The sequence below is a fragment of the Sciurus vulgaris genome (genome assembly GCF_902686455.1).
Source record: "Sciurus vulgaris genome assembly, chromosome: 13".
Taxonomy (NCBI): domain Eukaryota; kingdom Metazoa; phylum Chordata; class Mammalia; order Rodentia; family Sciuridae; genus Sciurus; species Sciurus vulgaris.
The window spans coordinates 61522375-61540781 of record NC_136474.1 but is presented as its reverse complement, the minus strand read 5'-3'; the positions used below and the strand labels follow the sequence as shown (position 1 = coordinate 61540781).

The following is an 18407-nucleotide window of genomic DNA, read 5'->3' as shown; positions in this document are numbered from 1 at the left end:
TTAAGATAAAACTTTGCAGCATAACCTACCTGGATGCTATTATATTTGATGTCATATAATATATATATATATATATATATATATAGGCTTGCTTATGTGATTCAGAAAGATGTCTGCACTATAGCAGCCTGTTTTCGGCAAGAAAAGTACCAGACGTATAGGTGTGTAACAGGAAGTTCTGTTGAGAAGTATGCAGCCAGAACTGAAATAGCCTGGTGCTTATCTTTTTGTATGACACTGAGTTACCATATTGAAACCTATCCGACGTTCCAGGATGTATCACTGGTGAAGGGGGGGAAAGCAAGAGGAAAATAAATGATACCTTAAGATGGTAGATCCATGTTAAATTAACTTTTACTACACCTTGACCTTCAGGAAAATTGGAAATGCAGGGACATGTGGACAACAGGACCCAGAGACTTCTGCTTCTTTGGGCTGTTTGTAGGCTTTTCCTGTCCTTACCTATTTTTGTGCCAGTCTCACCAGGATACCCTCTCAAGTTAATGTGTTTAAATGTGTAAAATAAAATACATAGCATTACAAAGGAAACAAGTTAAATTGAAGTAAAGCTATCACATTTACAAAATTTATCCAATAATATATGCTTCTTTATTAATAAATAATATCAGTGGTGGTTGTAAATAATAATTCAAGATAGCTGTAAGTAACTGTAATGTAATATGAAGCAGCTGGTTTCTATTAGAGGCAAAGTCATGGTATGATAATAACTACTGTGGTTTGTTGCCAGCATTCAAAATTGAAAACAGTGCTAAATTTCAGCTTACATTTGTGAAAATGAACATGTGATTTTTCTTTTTCTTTTTCTTTTTTTTTTTTTGGGACCAGGGATTGAACCCACAGGCATTTAATCATTGAGCCACATCCCCAGCCCTTTTTGTATTTTATTCAGAGACAGGGTCTGACTGAGTTGCTTAAGGCTTCACTAAATTGCTGATACTCGATTTGAACTCTTGCTCCTCCTGCCTCAGCCTCCCAAGCCTCTGGGATTATAGGCATGCACCATCAGTCCGGCTTGACTTTTTAAGATAAAACTTTGCAGCATAACCTACCTGGATGCTATTATATTTGATGTCATATATAATATATGTGACAATATATATGAAAAGTAATTTTTCTTGTTCAAACTTAAGAATACCTGAGGATCTTATATGCAGGGGTTAAGCATATCAATGTTAGTTTTCTTTGTACAGGTGTGAAACAGCAATTAAAGATTATAGGTTTTCATAAGAGCAATAGAGTGCCTAATTCAGTACTTCCAAAGCCTCTCTTTGGATATTAAAACGCGTGTTTGAGTAATTTTTTAAAAATTTGGCACTGAATAAAGTACCAGATTTATGCAGAGCATATGCTAGATAACTCTTTGAATCCCTGGATACTAACAAAAATGGTTTGATGTTACAGGAATACAAGCGCAAGTTAGCCAGAGTTTCCCTGGTGCGCAAAGAACTCAGGTCCCGGATCCAGAGCCTGCCAGACTTATCTCGATTGCCCAATGTCACTGGCAGCCACATGCACCTGCCCTTTGCGGGGGACATCTACAGTGAAGATTGATGACCAGTCTCTTTCCAGGGCCCAGGACTTTGTAAGAGATGGAGACGGGTTAGGTGGATAGTCCTGTAGCGTTATTTTTGTATATTGTTGAGAGAGTGATACTAACAAAAGAAGTGACAAGTAATTTATAAAATTGTTTAAAATGTTGGTTTGTTTACTATTTTATTAGTAAGTTAACATGACTTAGTTTAAACAAAGTAATGATCTCTGTGTATTAATAAGCTCACATAGTGATTATTTTCAAACGATCTTTTTGTAAATTTTTTTGATCCAGGGCCTTGTGAGAAAGTCCATGTTTCTATTTCTTCATGTATTTTTAATTGTTCTTCTTTATTTTCTTTTTTTTCAGTATCTAATCATTGTATACTATCTAATTCCTAAAGGGGAAGAACTAATCAGGAGTTGGTTGAGACTTTATTATGGTATAGTTAGGACTTGATTATAGAAGGAACTAAATGTTCCAACTTAATCTTCATCCTTCTCCCCAACCCAAATATCGGTTCTGTGCCTCTCCCTGCTTTTGATTCCTTATTCCCTAGAGGTCAGTAATTTAACACTAAACATGGATGCCACTTGTAGGGTCAGATCAAAGCCTAGAGAACTTTTCAGATAGCACTGTAGGAGTTCCATTCCAACTGCCATCGTACAGTAAAAAGATTGTGAAATAGGGACTCCCTTGATTACATTGTTTAGAATTTTTTGAATAGATCAATATGAAAATGCTATAAATTTTGAGACTCTACCAAGAGAACAGTTTTGGTTCTAGAACTGATTTCTATTTGTCAAATCAGTCTCCTTTTAACATAATCAATCCCTTTAATAAAAAAGCTATCTATGGGATTAAAAGAAACATGAAATGATACTTTTATTATTCCCTCAGCTGTATAACTTAAAAAACAGTAGTATTTTTAGCTCTAATAGTGCAAGAATACAATATTCATTAATGTTCAGTAAAGTAGTCTGGAACATTTTTAATGTTCCCTTCAAGTTTTTGAATGACTGTATATTTGGAAATTAAGAGTGCTACACTACAGGGTAGATCTGGTAAATTTTATATTTGTATATTTACAGATGTAAATACAAAACAAATGTACTTTTACCTTTTATTTCTAACCCTGTGTGTTAGAGCATTTGCATGCTCTCCAGCTTTCTTTTTAAATCATATTGATAAGCTGTGGATTTGTATTCAATAATGACTTAGGATAAACATTTTTCTCATCCATTGCTTTACATTAGACATTTCTCATTGTAGGCAAATTCAAATTAGATAGTCAATAAAACATCTTTTAAATCCCACAAGCCAATTATGTCTCACTATTCTAAATGGCTTCACTCTTTCTTTCTCAGTATTAGAGATTATAGTTAAAATTAGTTTACATGTGAAGGAGAAGGCAAAATTTAGTTTTGATAGCCAGTAGTTCTGGAAACAGTGATTTTTAACAGTTTGACCTATTTCCAAAACAGATGCACATAAGTAGTCCCATCCATAAATGTCTTACATTCCAAAGTGTTTTAGACAACTTTGGTAGTTAGGACACATTTTCTCACAAAAACAGTAGTAGTTAGGTTCCCTATGCACACTACTATTGAAAGGTCACCTGGGAACCTAATCCATTTAACCATGAATGTACTTAACATGTAATATGGTTGATAAATTGCTAATCATAGATCTTGACCAGCATTTGTAATAACATCACTTTAAGCAAGGAAATTGTGTGCCGCAGCCAGACTCACACATTGGGGTATCTGCTTGTGCTGTGTACCTCTGTCCCTAGGTATAGGGAATCGAAGGAAAGAGCAAAGGGGGAGGTAACAAATGCACATTACAAAACCTGGTTGTACCTGCTGTGAAAGTATACCAAGTAAGTTAGGTTTTTTTGTTGTTAATGTGAAAGCAAGAACTTGTATGTTAATTTATTTTCAATATCTTGACCTTATTTATGATCTGCTAAAGTGGTGATTTATCCATTCAGAATATATATTTTTTCCATTTAAAACTAATTTATAAACTGTGTACTCCTGGAAAGATTTGAGATCTTTTAGAAGTTTGTTGGAATATTTTCACCATTTAAGACAGACTTCTGACTTAGATACTGATTTTGATGCCAGTATCTGCTCTAAATATTTATGATAAAAATGCATTATTTTTTTAAAGAGCTTGATGAGATTTGTGATAAGTGATAGTACTCGAGAACCTGAGTCCCACCCCTTGACCAGTCCTCCACAAACCTCAGTTGTTGGTTAGTTCACTAACTGAACACATACAATAGTCTGCTTTAGTCATGTTTTCCGCCTTATGATAGTTAACATGGTAAGCCTTAGCAGTGAATAGTCTGCCTTCCTAAAAAGAAGGCTAATTTTTTTCAAGAAATGGGGTTAGGTGGGATACTGTAATACCAAATTCTAAATCATGAGCATTTTCTCCACTGTGTACCTGAGGCAAATCATGCATCTGAGTGCAGTTTGGCCTGGCCCCTCAAGAGAAAAGCATGTCACCATACTTGCAGTAGGGGTACTGTGCTTTGAATGGATACCATCACTCTTTTTCTCCACAAACAGTGCAGAGAGTTGTCTGGAATGGCAGTCTGAACAGATTCCCTGGCACTCCCTCTGCTCCTTCCATCATTGCAGTAAGTAAAAGTTCATAGTAGGGGGAACCTGGAGTCTGAGAAAATCAGTTGTGCTCAATAGCCGCCCTCCCTTAAGGAAAACCATTCCAAATGCAACTTTTTTGGTACCTCTTTCACATGCACTCTGAATCAGGGTTTTTCTATAAGAAATCCTTCAGAATCAGCAAAAGCTGGGGTGACCCAGTCATCTTGATTTGCAAAATTAAAAGAACAAACTTAGGTTGTCAGTTGTCACCGTAGATGAGCAACCCATCTTTTGCAGTATAGTTACTGAACTGGTTCTGAGAACTCTTTAGAGAGAAAAAACCCTCAAAAGTACAAATCAACTTATTTTAGGGAAAGATAGAAGGTCCTTTTGGAATTTTCAATTCTAAAAATTTACATAATATGAAATAACATAAAGCTACTAAACTGCTTTGTATTCTATTAAGAAATAGCTCCTAAAGGTGTAGTCTTGTTTCATAGCTGTTGCACTATATCAAAGCTTTTTAAAGTGTAAACCCAGTTCTTCTCTGTATAGAAAGGGAACATTGTGTTACTTGATGAGTTTATTTATACAGAGCATTTGTTGCCAACTATAATTCCAGCCATCCACACAAGTCTGTTCTGAGGTGGCAGTAGCACATGGGAAGATGAACTCTCCCTGTTTGTTTACCCCTTTTCTTTGGCTGTATCTGATGACAGTATAAGATGTTCTTAATAAAGTTTTATGTTCTTTTCAAAGGTTTATTTTGTAGGTCATTTTTGTGAATCTGATTTATTGGACGTGGTGGGAAGGGATTAATAGACTAGGAGGGAAGCAAAGTCCCGGAAGTATTCAGTGATGTAATGGCAAAGAACTGCTAAAGCAGATTGTTGGACTTGAACAGTTGTTCCTAAACTTAAGCAAGCATCAGAATCACCTGGAGCATTTATTAGACTATTGATGACTGGGAGCCACATACAGAGCTTTCGATTCAGTAAGCCAGGTAAAGCCTGATAGTTTACTTTTCTAACAACTTGATGCTGATGCTGCTGGGTTTGGGGACCATATACTAATAACTGCTGCTCTGGACCAACTTTGAAATCTGTGACTTGCTTCATGATTTAAAATATTTAAACAACTCCAGGTAATAAAGAATGGGTTTATAGTTCACTATGTAGGAGGTTCCTTATGGGCAGAGAACCAGACCTTCTTTTGTGACCTGGTGCTTAGTAGTGCTTACTATACGCTTTCAAGTGAACAGATTGACTTGGTACTGGAGCACAGTTCTTCTTCCCACACCTTGAATTTAAAGCAAAGTTGGAGACTACTAAAAATATATGGGACTCTCTAGGACAATGTTTGCCAAACTTCTTTTATTAGACATTGGGGCATTTGCAAAAAGGAGATATATCTATAGAGTCAAAACTTTCTGATTCTTCTAATTTAGAAAGTTCGTGAGATGTAGTCCTCTGGATAATATCCCTGGTACTCCTTTCCTAGATGACATCTGATCACTTCACCTGAATTCAGGTGCTTATCATTCCTATCCAGTTTTCCTTGTCTGTGATAGTGGGTTTTTATTCAGAGATTCTGTTCTCAGAAGATTTAATGTAGATCCAGAAATGTACATTTTAAAACAAACTGTGCATATATTCTGATGCTTGTAATTAATGGACTGTCTTTTGAGAAACAATGCCCTACAAAGCATACTTAATATATAATAATGGCAGCTGTTATGGTTTGGATGTGAGGTGGGGGCCAAAAAATGTAAGAAGACTTAGAGGTGAAATGATTGGGTTTTGAGAACTTTACCCCAATCAGTGAATTAATCCCCTGAGAGGGATTAATTGAGTGGTAATTGAAGGCAGGCTGAGTGTGGCTGGAAGAGGTGGGTAATTGGGGGCATGCCATTTTTTATCTGCTTAAGTAGTCTGTCTTTGCTTCCTGCATGCCATGTTCCCAGCTGCTTCCCTCCACCACACTCTGCCATATTTTGCCTCACCTCAAAACCAAAGGCATGGAGCCAGTGTTATATGGACTGAGACCTCTGAAACTGTGAACCCCAACATAAACTTCCTCCTCTAAAGTTGTTCTTCTCAGGTCTTGTAATCATAGCAGCAAACAAACAAACAAACAAAAAATGGACTAAAACAGCAGCTCACACAAATAAGAATGCACCAGAAACTCTTCTAAGTACTGCAGTATGTTTTGTGATAGAATGATTATGCCAGTTTTACATATGGGTAACTTAGGGTAAGTTCTGCATGACTCTGAACCAAGTCAAATGTTGAATTGAGATTCAAACCCAACTGAGTGTAGTTCCAAGCCTGTTCTCCCTAAGCATATGCTGCTTCTTATATTGATATATCAGGTAGCAGCAGCCCCACTATCACAAGTCTATATTTTGCATAACATGTTCGGTTAGAGAAATTAACATTATGCAAGTATTCAAATTAAAAAGGAACAGCTCAAAGCACCATTGAAAGATGGGTGCTTGTGGAAGGATGTTATACAAAGTTTTTTTTTTTTTTTTCTTTTGTTTTGCTTGATTGTTTGTTTTGGTACTGGGGATTGAACCCAGGGATGCTTAACCACTGAGTCACATCCCTTTTTATTTTTTATTTTGAGACAGAATCTAAGTTGCTTAGGGCTTTGCTAAGTTGCTGAGGCTGGCCTTGAATTTGCAATCTTTCTGTCTTAGCCAAGTGTACTCTGGCAATTAAATACATTGACATTGTTGTGCATACATTGCCACCATCCATCTCTAGAACTTTTTTCCCTTTTCCTCAATTGAAACTTTGTATTAAATAACTGCCTATCCCTACATCACCACCCTAGTTCCCAGCAACAACCACTTTCCATCTGTGTAAATTTAACTTTTCTAAGTTCCGCATACAAATGGAGTCATAAAATACGGCTCATCCTTTTGTAAGTAAATGACCGACTGACTTCCTTACATGTCTTCAAGGTTCAACTATGTTGTAGCATGTGTCGGAACTTTTCCTTGTTAATTCCAAATAATATTTCATTGTCTATGTGTACCATATTTTGTTTATTTCTGTCAATGGATATTTGGGTCGCTTCCACCTTCTGGGTTTGGTGAGTAATACTGAAGTGAATATGGATGTACAAACATCTGTTCAAGTTCCTGCTTTCATTTCCAGTTGTTTTTTGTCTTCTTGTGTTAAGTCTTTTGAGGTGTACAAGACTGCTCAGCTGCATGTCTGCTCTCAAAAGGTTTACAATCAGTGGAAATGGAAGTAATTTTTAGAACTCACTAAAGCCTATTTTAGTTTTAAGCTATTTCATCTAAGCCAGAATGTTAGACCAGCAGTGTTAGCCTCAGCAGGGAATTTCTTTGAAGTGCAAATTCTTGGGCCCTAGGTTACTAAATCAGAAAATCTGAGATTGGGGAATCTCTCTGGGAAATTATGATGAACACTCTGTTCTAAGCATCCAACACTTTACCTTAAGTAGATTTTTTCTCACATATAAGGGGAATCTTCAGAGGGAGCTAAAGGACTCAGTCCAATAAAAGCAGTAATAATGGTGTCCTTTCCTGATAGGCCAAGTTAATACTTTTCATCTGCCTTGTCTCAAGTCTTCGAAACCCCATTCTCCACTCAGATAAATTCCTCCACATTTTCTCATTTCATTTCTTTGGCTAGTGTAACTTTTGTTATTCTTCTGAGGGTGGTAAAGTGAAGAAGAAACAAATACAGTTTGGGATTGGACCATCATCTGCTTTATCTAAGACTCATTAGCCTTTGGTATTATTATATTGTCATAGGTTTAGCCATTCTAATTGCCAAAGTGTATATGATTTTATTTCACCTTTTGGGATAATATAAAACATGGAAAATATTGTAATGTCTTTTTGATAAATAGATCATTGAAGTGGAATATGCAATGAACTTTAGAATTGTATACATTCTAATGCTTCATGGGAAATGTACAGAACTGAAATTTTGAATTAATTTGAATGATACTGTGTGACTCAGAGCCACTAGCTTGTTCAGATATATCTAGAAATAGTTGTATAGATATTGTTTGGTTAATTTCATCATCTTTTTAAAGATTTTTTTTTTTTTTTTTTTTTTTTTTTCCAGTGCTGGGAACCAAGGGGTGCTTAATCACTGAGCCACAGCTCTAACCCTTTTTATTTTTTGAGACAGGGGTCTTGCTAAGTTGCTTACACACCTGTAATGCCAGTGACTTGGATGCTGAGGCCAGCCTGGGCAACTTAGTGAGACCCTGTCTGCGGTGGGGGGAAGAACTCTTAAGTATTCATTGTCTCAACTCATGCTGTATCCCCGTACATGCCTTCTCACCAGGTTTTTCTGTCTCTTGTTTATGAATAAAATCAGAACTCCAGGAAGTCATCACCATCTGACCAGCTGGAAGATGAACTGAAAAACATTTCTTTGCTATCTGTCTAATGAAGAGTTTGATGGATTGTTCACAACTTTGAAAATAGTGCCAACTGGTCAATAGTGACCAGTTAGAGGCACGTTTCCTAAGAATAGCCATTGCAGAATCCTTCCCCAGCTTTTCAGTGTTTTAAGAACCTAAGTTGTCAGAAACCCAATTAAGAGTAATAGGGGCAGTTGCTTCTGGATACAAAGGGAAAACCTGTCTCAGTTTACCATTCTTTTGGTGCTTGTACTTGTTAGCATAATTTCCCACTGGTTAATCTTAGTCTTTCAGTTTGCCAGGCCCTAATAAATGAAATTGAAGTTTTAAACTTTCAAGCAGCAGAGAGGAAACATTATTATTCAAAGTATTGAAATGATTTATTCAAAAGATTTTGTTTTTTACTTATTTTTCTCTTTCAGTACAACTTATAAGATTCACCAAGGGCATTCTTGTGCATCCATTTTATTATTTTATTCTTACAAGTAATTGTATATAACTACAGGTACAATGTGAGTTTCATTACATGTGTACATTGTGGATTAAATCAAGCTGACGGACATATGCATCATATCACATATTTATCATTTCTTTGTGGTGATAATATTTAAAATCTTTCAGTTATTTTGAAGCATACATTAACAATGCTTTGCAATGTATTACCAGAACTTAATTCTAACGGGAACCTTGTATTCTTTGACCAATCTATCTCCCAGCCTCTGGTAACCACCATTCTATTCTTTACTTTTCTATGTGTTCAACTGTTTTAGATCCATATGACAAGAGATTTTTTTCCCTATGCCTGGCTTATTTCATATAGCATAATCCTTCAGGTTCATCCATGTTGTAGCAAATGACAGAATATCCTGCTTCGAAAAGGCTAAATAGTATTCCATTATGTATTTTGCATTTAAAAAGTCTATTTATTGGACTGGGGTGTAGCTCAGTGGTAAAGTACTTGCATAACATGTGTGAGGCCCTGGGTTCAGTACTCAGCACTACATAGATAATAAAATAAAGGTATGTTTTTTAAAAGTCATTTGTTCATTGATGGCTATTGGGTCATTTCCTTATTTTGACTATTGTGAATAACACCTGTAACAAACATGGGAGTGCAGACATCTCTGCAACATATAGATTTCAGTTCCTTTGGATATATATCCAGAAGTGGGATTGCATGCTGGCTACTGAGCTCCAGGTTTCTCACATCTTAGAGAGGTGGGCACTCTACCATTAAGCCAGTTCTACTTTTAGTTTTTATAGGGACTTCCATATTGTTTTCCAAATGGCTATATCAACTTACAGTACTGTGTAACAGTTCCTTTTCTCTTTTATTTTTGTGGTACTTGGGACTGAACCCAGGGGTGCTTTACCACTGAGCTATATTCCCAGTCCTATTTATTTTACTTGGAGATAGGGTCTTGCTAAGTTGCTGAGGCTGGACTTGAACTTGGAATCCTCCTGCCTCAGCCTCCCAAGTAGCTGAAATTATAGGTGTGTGCTGCCATGCCCAGCTAAAGGTTCCCTTTTCTAAAGAGCTTAAGACAGGTTGAATACAGTCCTACTTTATCATTAAAAAATGAAATTATATATATGTGTCTGTGTGTATATATTCCAGATGTATATGTATTTATGTATGTATATATATACATACATGTATATGTATGTATGTATATATATTCATTCCAGAAAGATTTAAGGTAGCAAAACTGTTACTCTTTATGTTCTGATAGTTTTCAGACCTAGAAATGAGTCATCTCTAGAGCAAATTAAAATGCCGCTTCAAGGCAAAATATTACTACAGTAACAAAAGAAGTTGTAAAATGGAAATTTCAGTACCCTGTAGATCACCTAAATCAAGAGTGTTGGGCTGGTAGTATGGCTCAGTGCTAGAAAGCATGCCTAGCATGCATGAGGCTCTAGGTTCAATCCAATACTACAAAAAAGAATGTGCTAGATACTTATTTTTGCATTCAAGATAGGAATAATGTTAAGAATTTACTCATAGTTATGTATATGAGTGAGAAAATAAGAATACACACTGGATTCCTTTTCTGATAGGGCTACACATATACAGAAGAAACCCTCATGAGTGACAGACCCTCTCCTTAATTTCTCAAATTTATTTTGAAAGAAAATGACATAATGAAAACTGTTAAGACTAAAGGAGGAAAAAATACTATCACTCAAGGTTCACATATATCCTTACTATTTATAAGAACCTTTCATATATTTTTTGATTCTCAATGACCACCTGTGATGTTTTAGTTATTCATTCTAATGAGATGTTTTCCCTAATACACTGAAGGATGCCAAGGAAAGTCTGCCCTTGGACCTAATTTTCATGTATTCAAAGAATAAATAAAAGTTTCTTTTTTTTAATTGTTAACTTAGTTTCAGAAATTGTATCAGAAAAATTTCTTTTTCTCAAAGTTCAAGAGACTTCATAGAGAGGATAAGAAATTTCTGAAGTCTACCTTTGGATTCTTTTGGGATTCATTCTGACTAAGCAACATTTTTAGTTGAGAGAAGTGTTTCTTTCTTTTTGTCACACTCTTTGAAGAGCAAATGGGTGTTGATCGTCCAGATGTAGGTGTTCTGAAAAGAGAAAAAAACCCCAAGACCCAACTAAGTTATACTGAGAAGTGACAAAACAGACTTCCTATACAGACAATTGCTACTAGAATAATTTCCTATTCTTTTGTATTATGGCTATATAAGGGCAGTGGCTGTCATTCCTATTTTTTAAAGCATATCCTCATGAAGTATCAGGCTACGGGCAACATTTAGGAGGTATAGAGGGCAGTTGTGGAAATATCTATCATACCTGAAAGATAAGCCTAGAAGTATAGCATTATCAGATCTGAGTTCTCTTTGAGCCTGAAGTTTAACATTCATGAAATTCTAAGCAAGGATTTTAAAACCTGTTCCTTTGTCACAGCTCAAGACTACTTTATTTCTCCAAAGTGAAGGAGCTCAACCTACAACATGAAGGTACCTTTCCACTGTATCTTCCTCACTAGACTGTCAGCTCCATAGGGCAGATATTATACTACTAATTTTGCAATCTACTACTTTATGACAGTGCCAGGCACATAGAAAGCATCTAGAAATGTCCATTGAATAAACAGTTCCTCATCTAGGATGAGTGTATTTCATTTCATCCAATTGTGTTCTATTCCCTTAAATCCTTACCTGGGGTTTGTCAGTCTGACTCCTCTTTGATACCCCATCTATATAGTAAATGTGCAGTATCTTTGCCATTCCTGCATATTCACCTAAGAAGTACAGTGGTTCCTTGGTATCCACAGGGTGCTTGATTGCAGGACCACACCATGGGATTCCCAATCCACAGATACTCAAGTCCTTATTGGCATAGTGTTTGCATATAACCTATGCATATCTTCCCAAAGAGTTTTAAGTCATCTCTAGAGTACTTACAATATCTAACCCAACTAAGGCAAGTGCTATGTTAGAATATTTACACTGTGTTATTTAGGGAACAATGACAAGGAAAAAAGTCTATACACTTCAGTACAGACATAATTTAATTTTTCTGAATAAAATCTGATATTTGGTCCACTACTGGTTGAATCTGCAGATGCAGAACAGTGGATATAGAAGATCAGCTACAGTACTAGGTAAAATGCAAACTTAGTTCTTTTAAATAAATCAAACTTCTTTCATTCACACTTATTCAATAGCAAAAACTGCTGAATTCTTACTATATCAAATATCAAAATAATTAAATCAAGAATGTAGTGAAAACTGACTTGAAATTTGATTTTTAACCCAATTTTATAAACTTCAAGCCCAATATAAAAAATTCAATCAGGTTGGGTGTGGTGGCGCACACCTGTAATCCCAGTGGCTCGAGGAGAAGGCAGGAGGATCAAAAACACCCTCAGCAACAGCCAGGTACTAAACAACTTGGTGAGACCCTGTCTCTAAATAAAATACAAAATAGGACTGGGGATGTGGCTCAGTGGTTGAGTACCCCTGAGTTCAATCCCTGGTACCCCACCCCACCAAAAAAAAAAAAATCAATTCTAAAGCAGAGAGAATTCAGTCCTTGCTGAATTTTGTCATTAATGTCCAAGACCCAGACTCATCATTTTTCTCTTTCGTAATTAAATGTCCCAAAATTCTTTTCATAGTTTCTATGGAATTAAATTTAAACTTAGTGACTAAAGAGTCAAGAATTACTAAAATAAAAACATGTACGAAGACTTATTTAACAAATCTCTATTGAGTCAGATTTCATAGGATTCATAGGATTTCTGATAGAGGAAAGAACAAAAGCAAAGGCTTACGCAGGGAAGTACACTGTGAATGATTCAGTTTTGCCGGCACATAGCTTAAACAAAATAAGCAAAATAAGATGGGCAGTCAGGTTGGTGCCAGATAGTAAGGGCAGGAAAGCCATTGTATATGCTTCGGTTAGGTATTATAGGCTGCTAATCAAAAACTGTGCTTCAGGAAGATGATCAGACTAGAAGGACTTGAGACTAGAAGCTGAAGACCCATTAGGAAATCATGGCAGTAGTCATAAACAAAAGGTGAATAGGGACCTCAATCAGGAATAGCTGCAGTTGGGGGAAAAGGAGAGTGGATGCAAACAGCATGGAATTACAATAGACAAACTGATTACAAGGACCAGGGGAACAGAAGTTGTCTATTATTCTGCTTTTTTAGGTAAGAATATCTAGAAGGACATGTTCACTCACAGAATAAGGAACTTATAACAATGGGCAGTTCTGAATGGTTAGCTGTGGGGACATTAACTGCTTTGGACATGTAGGATGCAGGAGTGGATATATTTAATAGGCAGTTGAGAATACACCCAGGGAGAGATTGAAAGATACTTGGAATTCATACGCACTGAAATGAAAGTTGAAGATATAGAAATGTGTGACATCAGAGAAGAAAAGCACACGGAGGAGAAAAGGAGCAAGGCCTGAACTGCACAGAATATTTAGAAGCATAAACAGAGGAAATTAGAAGAAATACTTGGGTTAACACTGGCAATTCAAATTGATGAATTAAGATACCTGTCAATCAATGCTGGGCTCTTGCCTTTGGAGCCAGGCATATTAGGACTGAAGTTTGCAGAACCTGGAGTCTGTCTCTTTGGTCTCTTGGGGCTGAGTTTGCTTGTAGGAGTAATATGACTGCTCTTCAATGCTGACAGAAAGCTTCTGCTTTTACCCTGATGTTTAACCGTTCTGTTGCATGTTTTACAAGTAATCAACTACCATAAAAAGAAGAAACATCAATCCTATGAATTCTCTTATATTTAATCCAACTAAACCACATGTTCCCTGAATTCTTACGTCTGGTTGCTACAGAAATAAATAACACATGGGCTGTCCTTTGGGAGACTGAAATCTAGCAATAGGACTCAGACAAGACAAATTTAATATTATAAAATTTTCTACAAAAAATTAATGGTTGAACATAACTGGTTTCAAAAGTTTTTTGTTTTTTCTTGAAGATAATGAGCTCTCTAGTTTCTCACCACAAACCATGTTTGGAAGGAATTAGGAAGGAGACTAGGGATGACATTCTAACACTTGAATGTTCTTTGTAAATCAATAGGCATTAATATTTTTTGCAGTTGAACTTAAAGTCTTTCCCCAATAAAACACACAGCAGAATATCACTGAAAATTTAAGTGCCCCCTTTAAATCCGCAGAAATTCTGTACAAAGATACATAGTAATTTATAAAACCAAACGGGTTATCAATATTCTCACACCTCTTCATTCCTGTCATTAGCTCTAGAGGCTGACTTTCTCTTCAAGATTAACTTTTAAAGAAATGGTTCATTTTCTAGGTAAATGCCTTTCTTCTAAATATCTCACTCAAAATGCACAGAATTCAGCCCATACCTCAACATAATTAATATAAACTGGTTTAGGTGAGAAAATCTCAGATGTTCTGCATATCAAAGGTTTGTTTGGCTTTATACTTTTCCAAAAGAGCCTGTATACAGGTTAAAATAAATCAGCAAAACAAACTCCCCTAGCACCCTTTAGCTGACCTCTGATTAAACCACATTAGAATGTAAGCTTCATGAAGGTAAACACTGGAAGACAGTAAGGAAGCATTTATTATTTTTTCATTTAGGGACACTTAACAAATATGTGGCAGTGATGCTTTTTGAAAAATATAATTCTCCAAAGAGTAATAGTTAATTCTACTTATTCCAGTATTCTCTCTTCTCTCTTGCCCTTTGAATATTCAGTTTTATGACAAAACAAAATACACTACTGGTAAACTCCTAAATATGGCAATTTTCAATCCAAGTTATTACTAATTATAGTCTTGAGCCAAACCTAGGCTGTCATAATGTCCAACACCTGGCAGTGCCTGCCACATGAATCTGGATAGTTGAGATATGAAGGATATAAAATATATCTGACTCTGGCTTCCACTTATTAAACTAAGTAATTTGATTTTGTTTTATTCTATTTTATAGCCTCAGTACTAAGCATATAACAGACTCTTAATGAACACGAGATTCACTCACTTTTGTTGGGCATACATGGGGGAAATGACTGAACAAAGGACACTGATATGTATATACATAAAATACAGCAGTGTGAAGAAAAGAACCATTAACTGAAAAAAATAGTGTAGTGGTAATTACAGTTCAAATGGAGTCATTCTGGTCTGCCCAAGAAATCCTGATATTTGTGAAAATAACTGCTCAACAATGAGATCTGAGAACAATTAAGAGCATACAGTGTTTAGTTTTGAGGTAATTATGAAAATAAACAAATGTACTCTTGAAACACTAATCACTGAAAAAAAATTTATGTATATATTTTAGATATACTACTTACCATAAATCTCTGAGTTATAGTCAGGGCAATTCTTAACATTATTTTAAGTGAAAGAAAAGAATTATAGTTTATTCATATATCCTGGAACTGAAATCTTACCAATACACTTTTGGAGTCTTTATACTTTTTGATTATTTTTGCTTCTTTAAAACTGAGCGTACTACTTCTTGCTTCTCGATTAAGAAGTTTCCGTATTTTGGGTGTCAATTTGGCCTTGGGTTTGAGGCGCACTCGAGAGTTATCCAGAACCAATAGCTGGAAACAGTATGGACATGTTTCTTCAAAATTGCTCTTGTCATCTAAAATTATGCAAATGAAACAATTCAATAAATCAGACTATTCTGTTACCTCAGACAGCTGACACTATAAATATTAAAAAGAAAAGGTATTGGTATGAGCAGACAATATGTTTTCTTTAAGCAAACTCAGAATACAAAAATTTCAAAAGCACAAACTGGCAACAATCTATTTTGCAAAATCCTATAATTCTATCCATTTGCTCCTTTCAACAGACAGGCAGGTCTCTAATTTTTTCTACCTGCCTCATTATTTGTTGCTACTTTTAAAAAAGGTGACTATGTTTCACCAATGTATTTACAAAATAACAAATCAGTATGATTTTCTTTTTAAAAACAATTAGGGGGACTGGAGTTGTGGCTCAGTGCAAGAGCGCTTGCCTACCATGTGTGAGGCACTGGGTTCGATCCTCAGCACCACATAAAAATAAATAAAACAAAGGTATTGTGTCTATGTACAACTAAAAAAAATAATAAAAAAATTGGCACAACCAATACTTATTGAGTACCTACTGTTGAGCACTGTTCTAGAGATTACAAAAGATCAAAGGACATGTCTGTAACTTTGCTCTGCCAAATGTAAAATTCATTCATATTTACTGAGTGATTATTTAGTGCCAGATGTTGTTCTGGGTGTGAGAGAGACAGCAGTAAACAAAAGACCACAATTCAAGGAGGCAGCTGTTAAGTGCTGCCAGGAAAAAAGGTACGACAGGAAAGAACAGTGTGTTGTAACTTTAAATAGGGAGTCTAGGGAAGGCTTCATTAAGTGACATTTATAGGTAGAAATCAAAGCAGGTATGTAAGGCAAGAGTTCCAGGTAGAGGACAGGGCAGCTCCTAAGGCTTTGAAGAAAACAAAACCAAACCAGCAGAGGCCGACTTAGTAATCCTGGAGTCAAATGAACAAATGAGAAAACAGGTCAAAAAGGTTATGGGCCTATTCTGCAGGGCTGAATAATCTCTCTAAAGGACATTCAGTTTTATTCTGAGATGGGAAGTCATTTATGGCAGGGAAGGGACATGATCTAGCTTTCGTTTTTATCCCATTCTGGCTGCTGACTTGAGAACAGTCTGTATAAATGCATGGGAGCTGCAGGCAGTAATCCGGGAGAGGTAGTGATAGATCAGAGTGGTGTAGAAGCAGTGGATGCTTTGTAGAAGCAAATTGGCTTGACTTGGATTTTTTTTTCCCCCGGGGGGGGGGGGGGGGGGGGGGGGGGGTATCGGGGATTGAACCCAGAGGCACCATTACCACTGAGTCACATCCCCAGTCCTTTTAATTTTTATTTTGAGACAGAGTCTCACTAAGTTGCTTAGGACCTCACTAAGTTGATGAGGCTGGCTTTGAACTTGTGATCCTTCTGTCTCAGCTGCCCCAGCCACTAGGATTATAGGTGTGCACCACTGCACTGCTAGACTTAGGGAATCTTTTAGAGCAAACAGGATTTGCTGGTCCATTGATGGGGGAAAGGAGAGTTTTTAGGGAATGGGTCCAAGAATGGCTCCAAGATTTGGGGCTGAATAACTCAAAGGTTAGCACTTACTGAATGGGAAGAACCAAGGTGTTTGTTGGGGGTCATGCTCAGGTTTTAGACAGTTAAGGTTGAAAGGCACATTAGACATTCAAAAGAAGTTGTCAAGAAGGCATCTGACGTGAGTCTACAATTTGGAGGGGGTTGGGGCTGGAATTTGGTAGGTCTGGTATTTAAAAGCTATGAGACTGGATGAAAAACTATCAGCAAAGAATCTGAGTGTAGATAGAAAAAAGGTCCAAGGACTGAGTCAGGGGACACTACACTATTTAGAAGTTGCGGAACTGGGAGGAATCAGCAAAGCAGATCGACCAAGTGCTGGAAAAGGTACAAGACGAATGTGATGACCTGGAGCCAAAACGGAAACTATTTCGAAAAAACTGAAAAATGTGTCAAATGCCATAAATAGGTCAAGCAAGGTACGACACACTCGGGAATGTGGATTTCTCACAAAACTTGGAAGCTTCTGGTTTGTTCTGCTTTTAAAATGAGATGGGTGAGTCGATCAGCCTTAGATCATTCGGAGCGCTGTGCAGAGCGAGGAGAGCAGGGCAACAGGAGCCTAACCCCCAACAGACCGGGGTTCTCCCTACCGTGTGACGAACTGTAGGCCCAGCTGTAAAAGATAGAGACACACGTTAGGAACAAAGGAACACCTCGCCGCCCGCTCCCGCGTCCCTCCGTCCCTCTCCTACAGGAGATAGCGGGCCTGGCCTGGGCAGCTCTCGAGTAAGCCTCGCGCCGCAGCCTCCAGATAGTGCTTCTGCCTCATCTTCAACGCCGCTTCCTCGCCATCCAGACCAAGCGAAAAAAGGAAACGCTGGACGTCGGCTTTCTAGCGTCATCAACATGGGCCTCAAGGTCCAAGTTCCCGCCGGAAACGAGCACACGCAGCTAAAGGTTCCTGTTTCCTTCGCGTCCCGCCTGGCGCGCAGGCGTGCCCAGCCCGGAGCCCGCCTCCACCCTGCCCGGCACCAGCTCCCTCGGCTCCACCCGGTCCTCTTGAACCCTCTGCGAGGTTCTTGACCAGGCAAGGGTGGCAAGGTCTGCAGCTCAGAGTTCGATCTGAGCTCTGTCTTCCTCCTCCGCTTACTTGCTCTCTGACAGCTCGGGGCAGGCTCAAGTTTTTCTGGGTAGCGGAAAAAGGCAT

The 18407-nt window shown here is 37.3% G+C and overlaps 2 protein-coding genes across 2 annotated transcripts in view; one reads left to right on the top strand and one right to left on the bottom strand.

Annotated features, from left to right (window-relative positions):
• The window catches only part of RPRD1A (regulation of nuclear pre-mRNA domain containing 1A), a 70829-nt gene extending 65900 nt beyond the window's left edge, over nucleotides 1–4929 (top strand). The window contains exon 7 of the mRNA XM_079108591.1: nucleotides 1423–4929. Coding sequence (XP_078964717.1) covers nucleotides 1423–1572 — 150 coding nt within the window. The 3' untranslated portion in view covers nucleotides 1573–4929. The remainder of the gene's footprint in view (nucleotides 1–1422) is intronic.
• A 5754-nt stretch (nucleotides 4930–10683) lies between these two features.
• LOC306642673 (UPF0711 protein C18orf21 homolog) lies at nucleotides 10684–18117 on the bottom strand. Its single transcript, XM_079108410.1, is given in 6 exon segments — nucleotides 10684–11178; nucleotides 13632–13831; nucleotides 15527–15726; nucleotides 17851–17873; nucleotides 17953–18045; nucleotides 18047–18117. Coding segments are annotated over 6 exon segments (732 nt in total). The 5' UTR covers nucleotides 18109–18117; the 3' UTR covers nucleotides 10684–11024.
• Nucleotides 18118–18407: the final 290 nt, after the last annotated feature.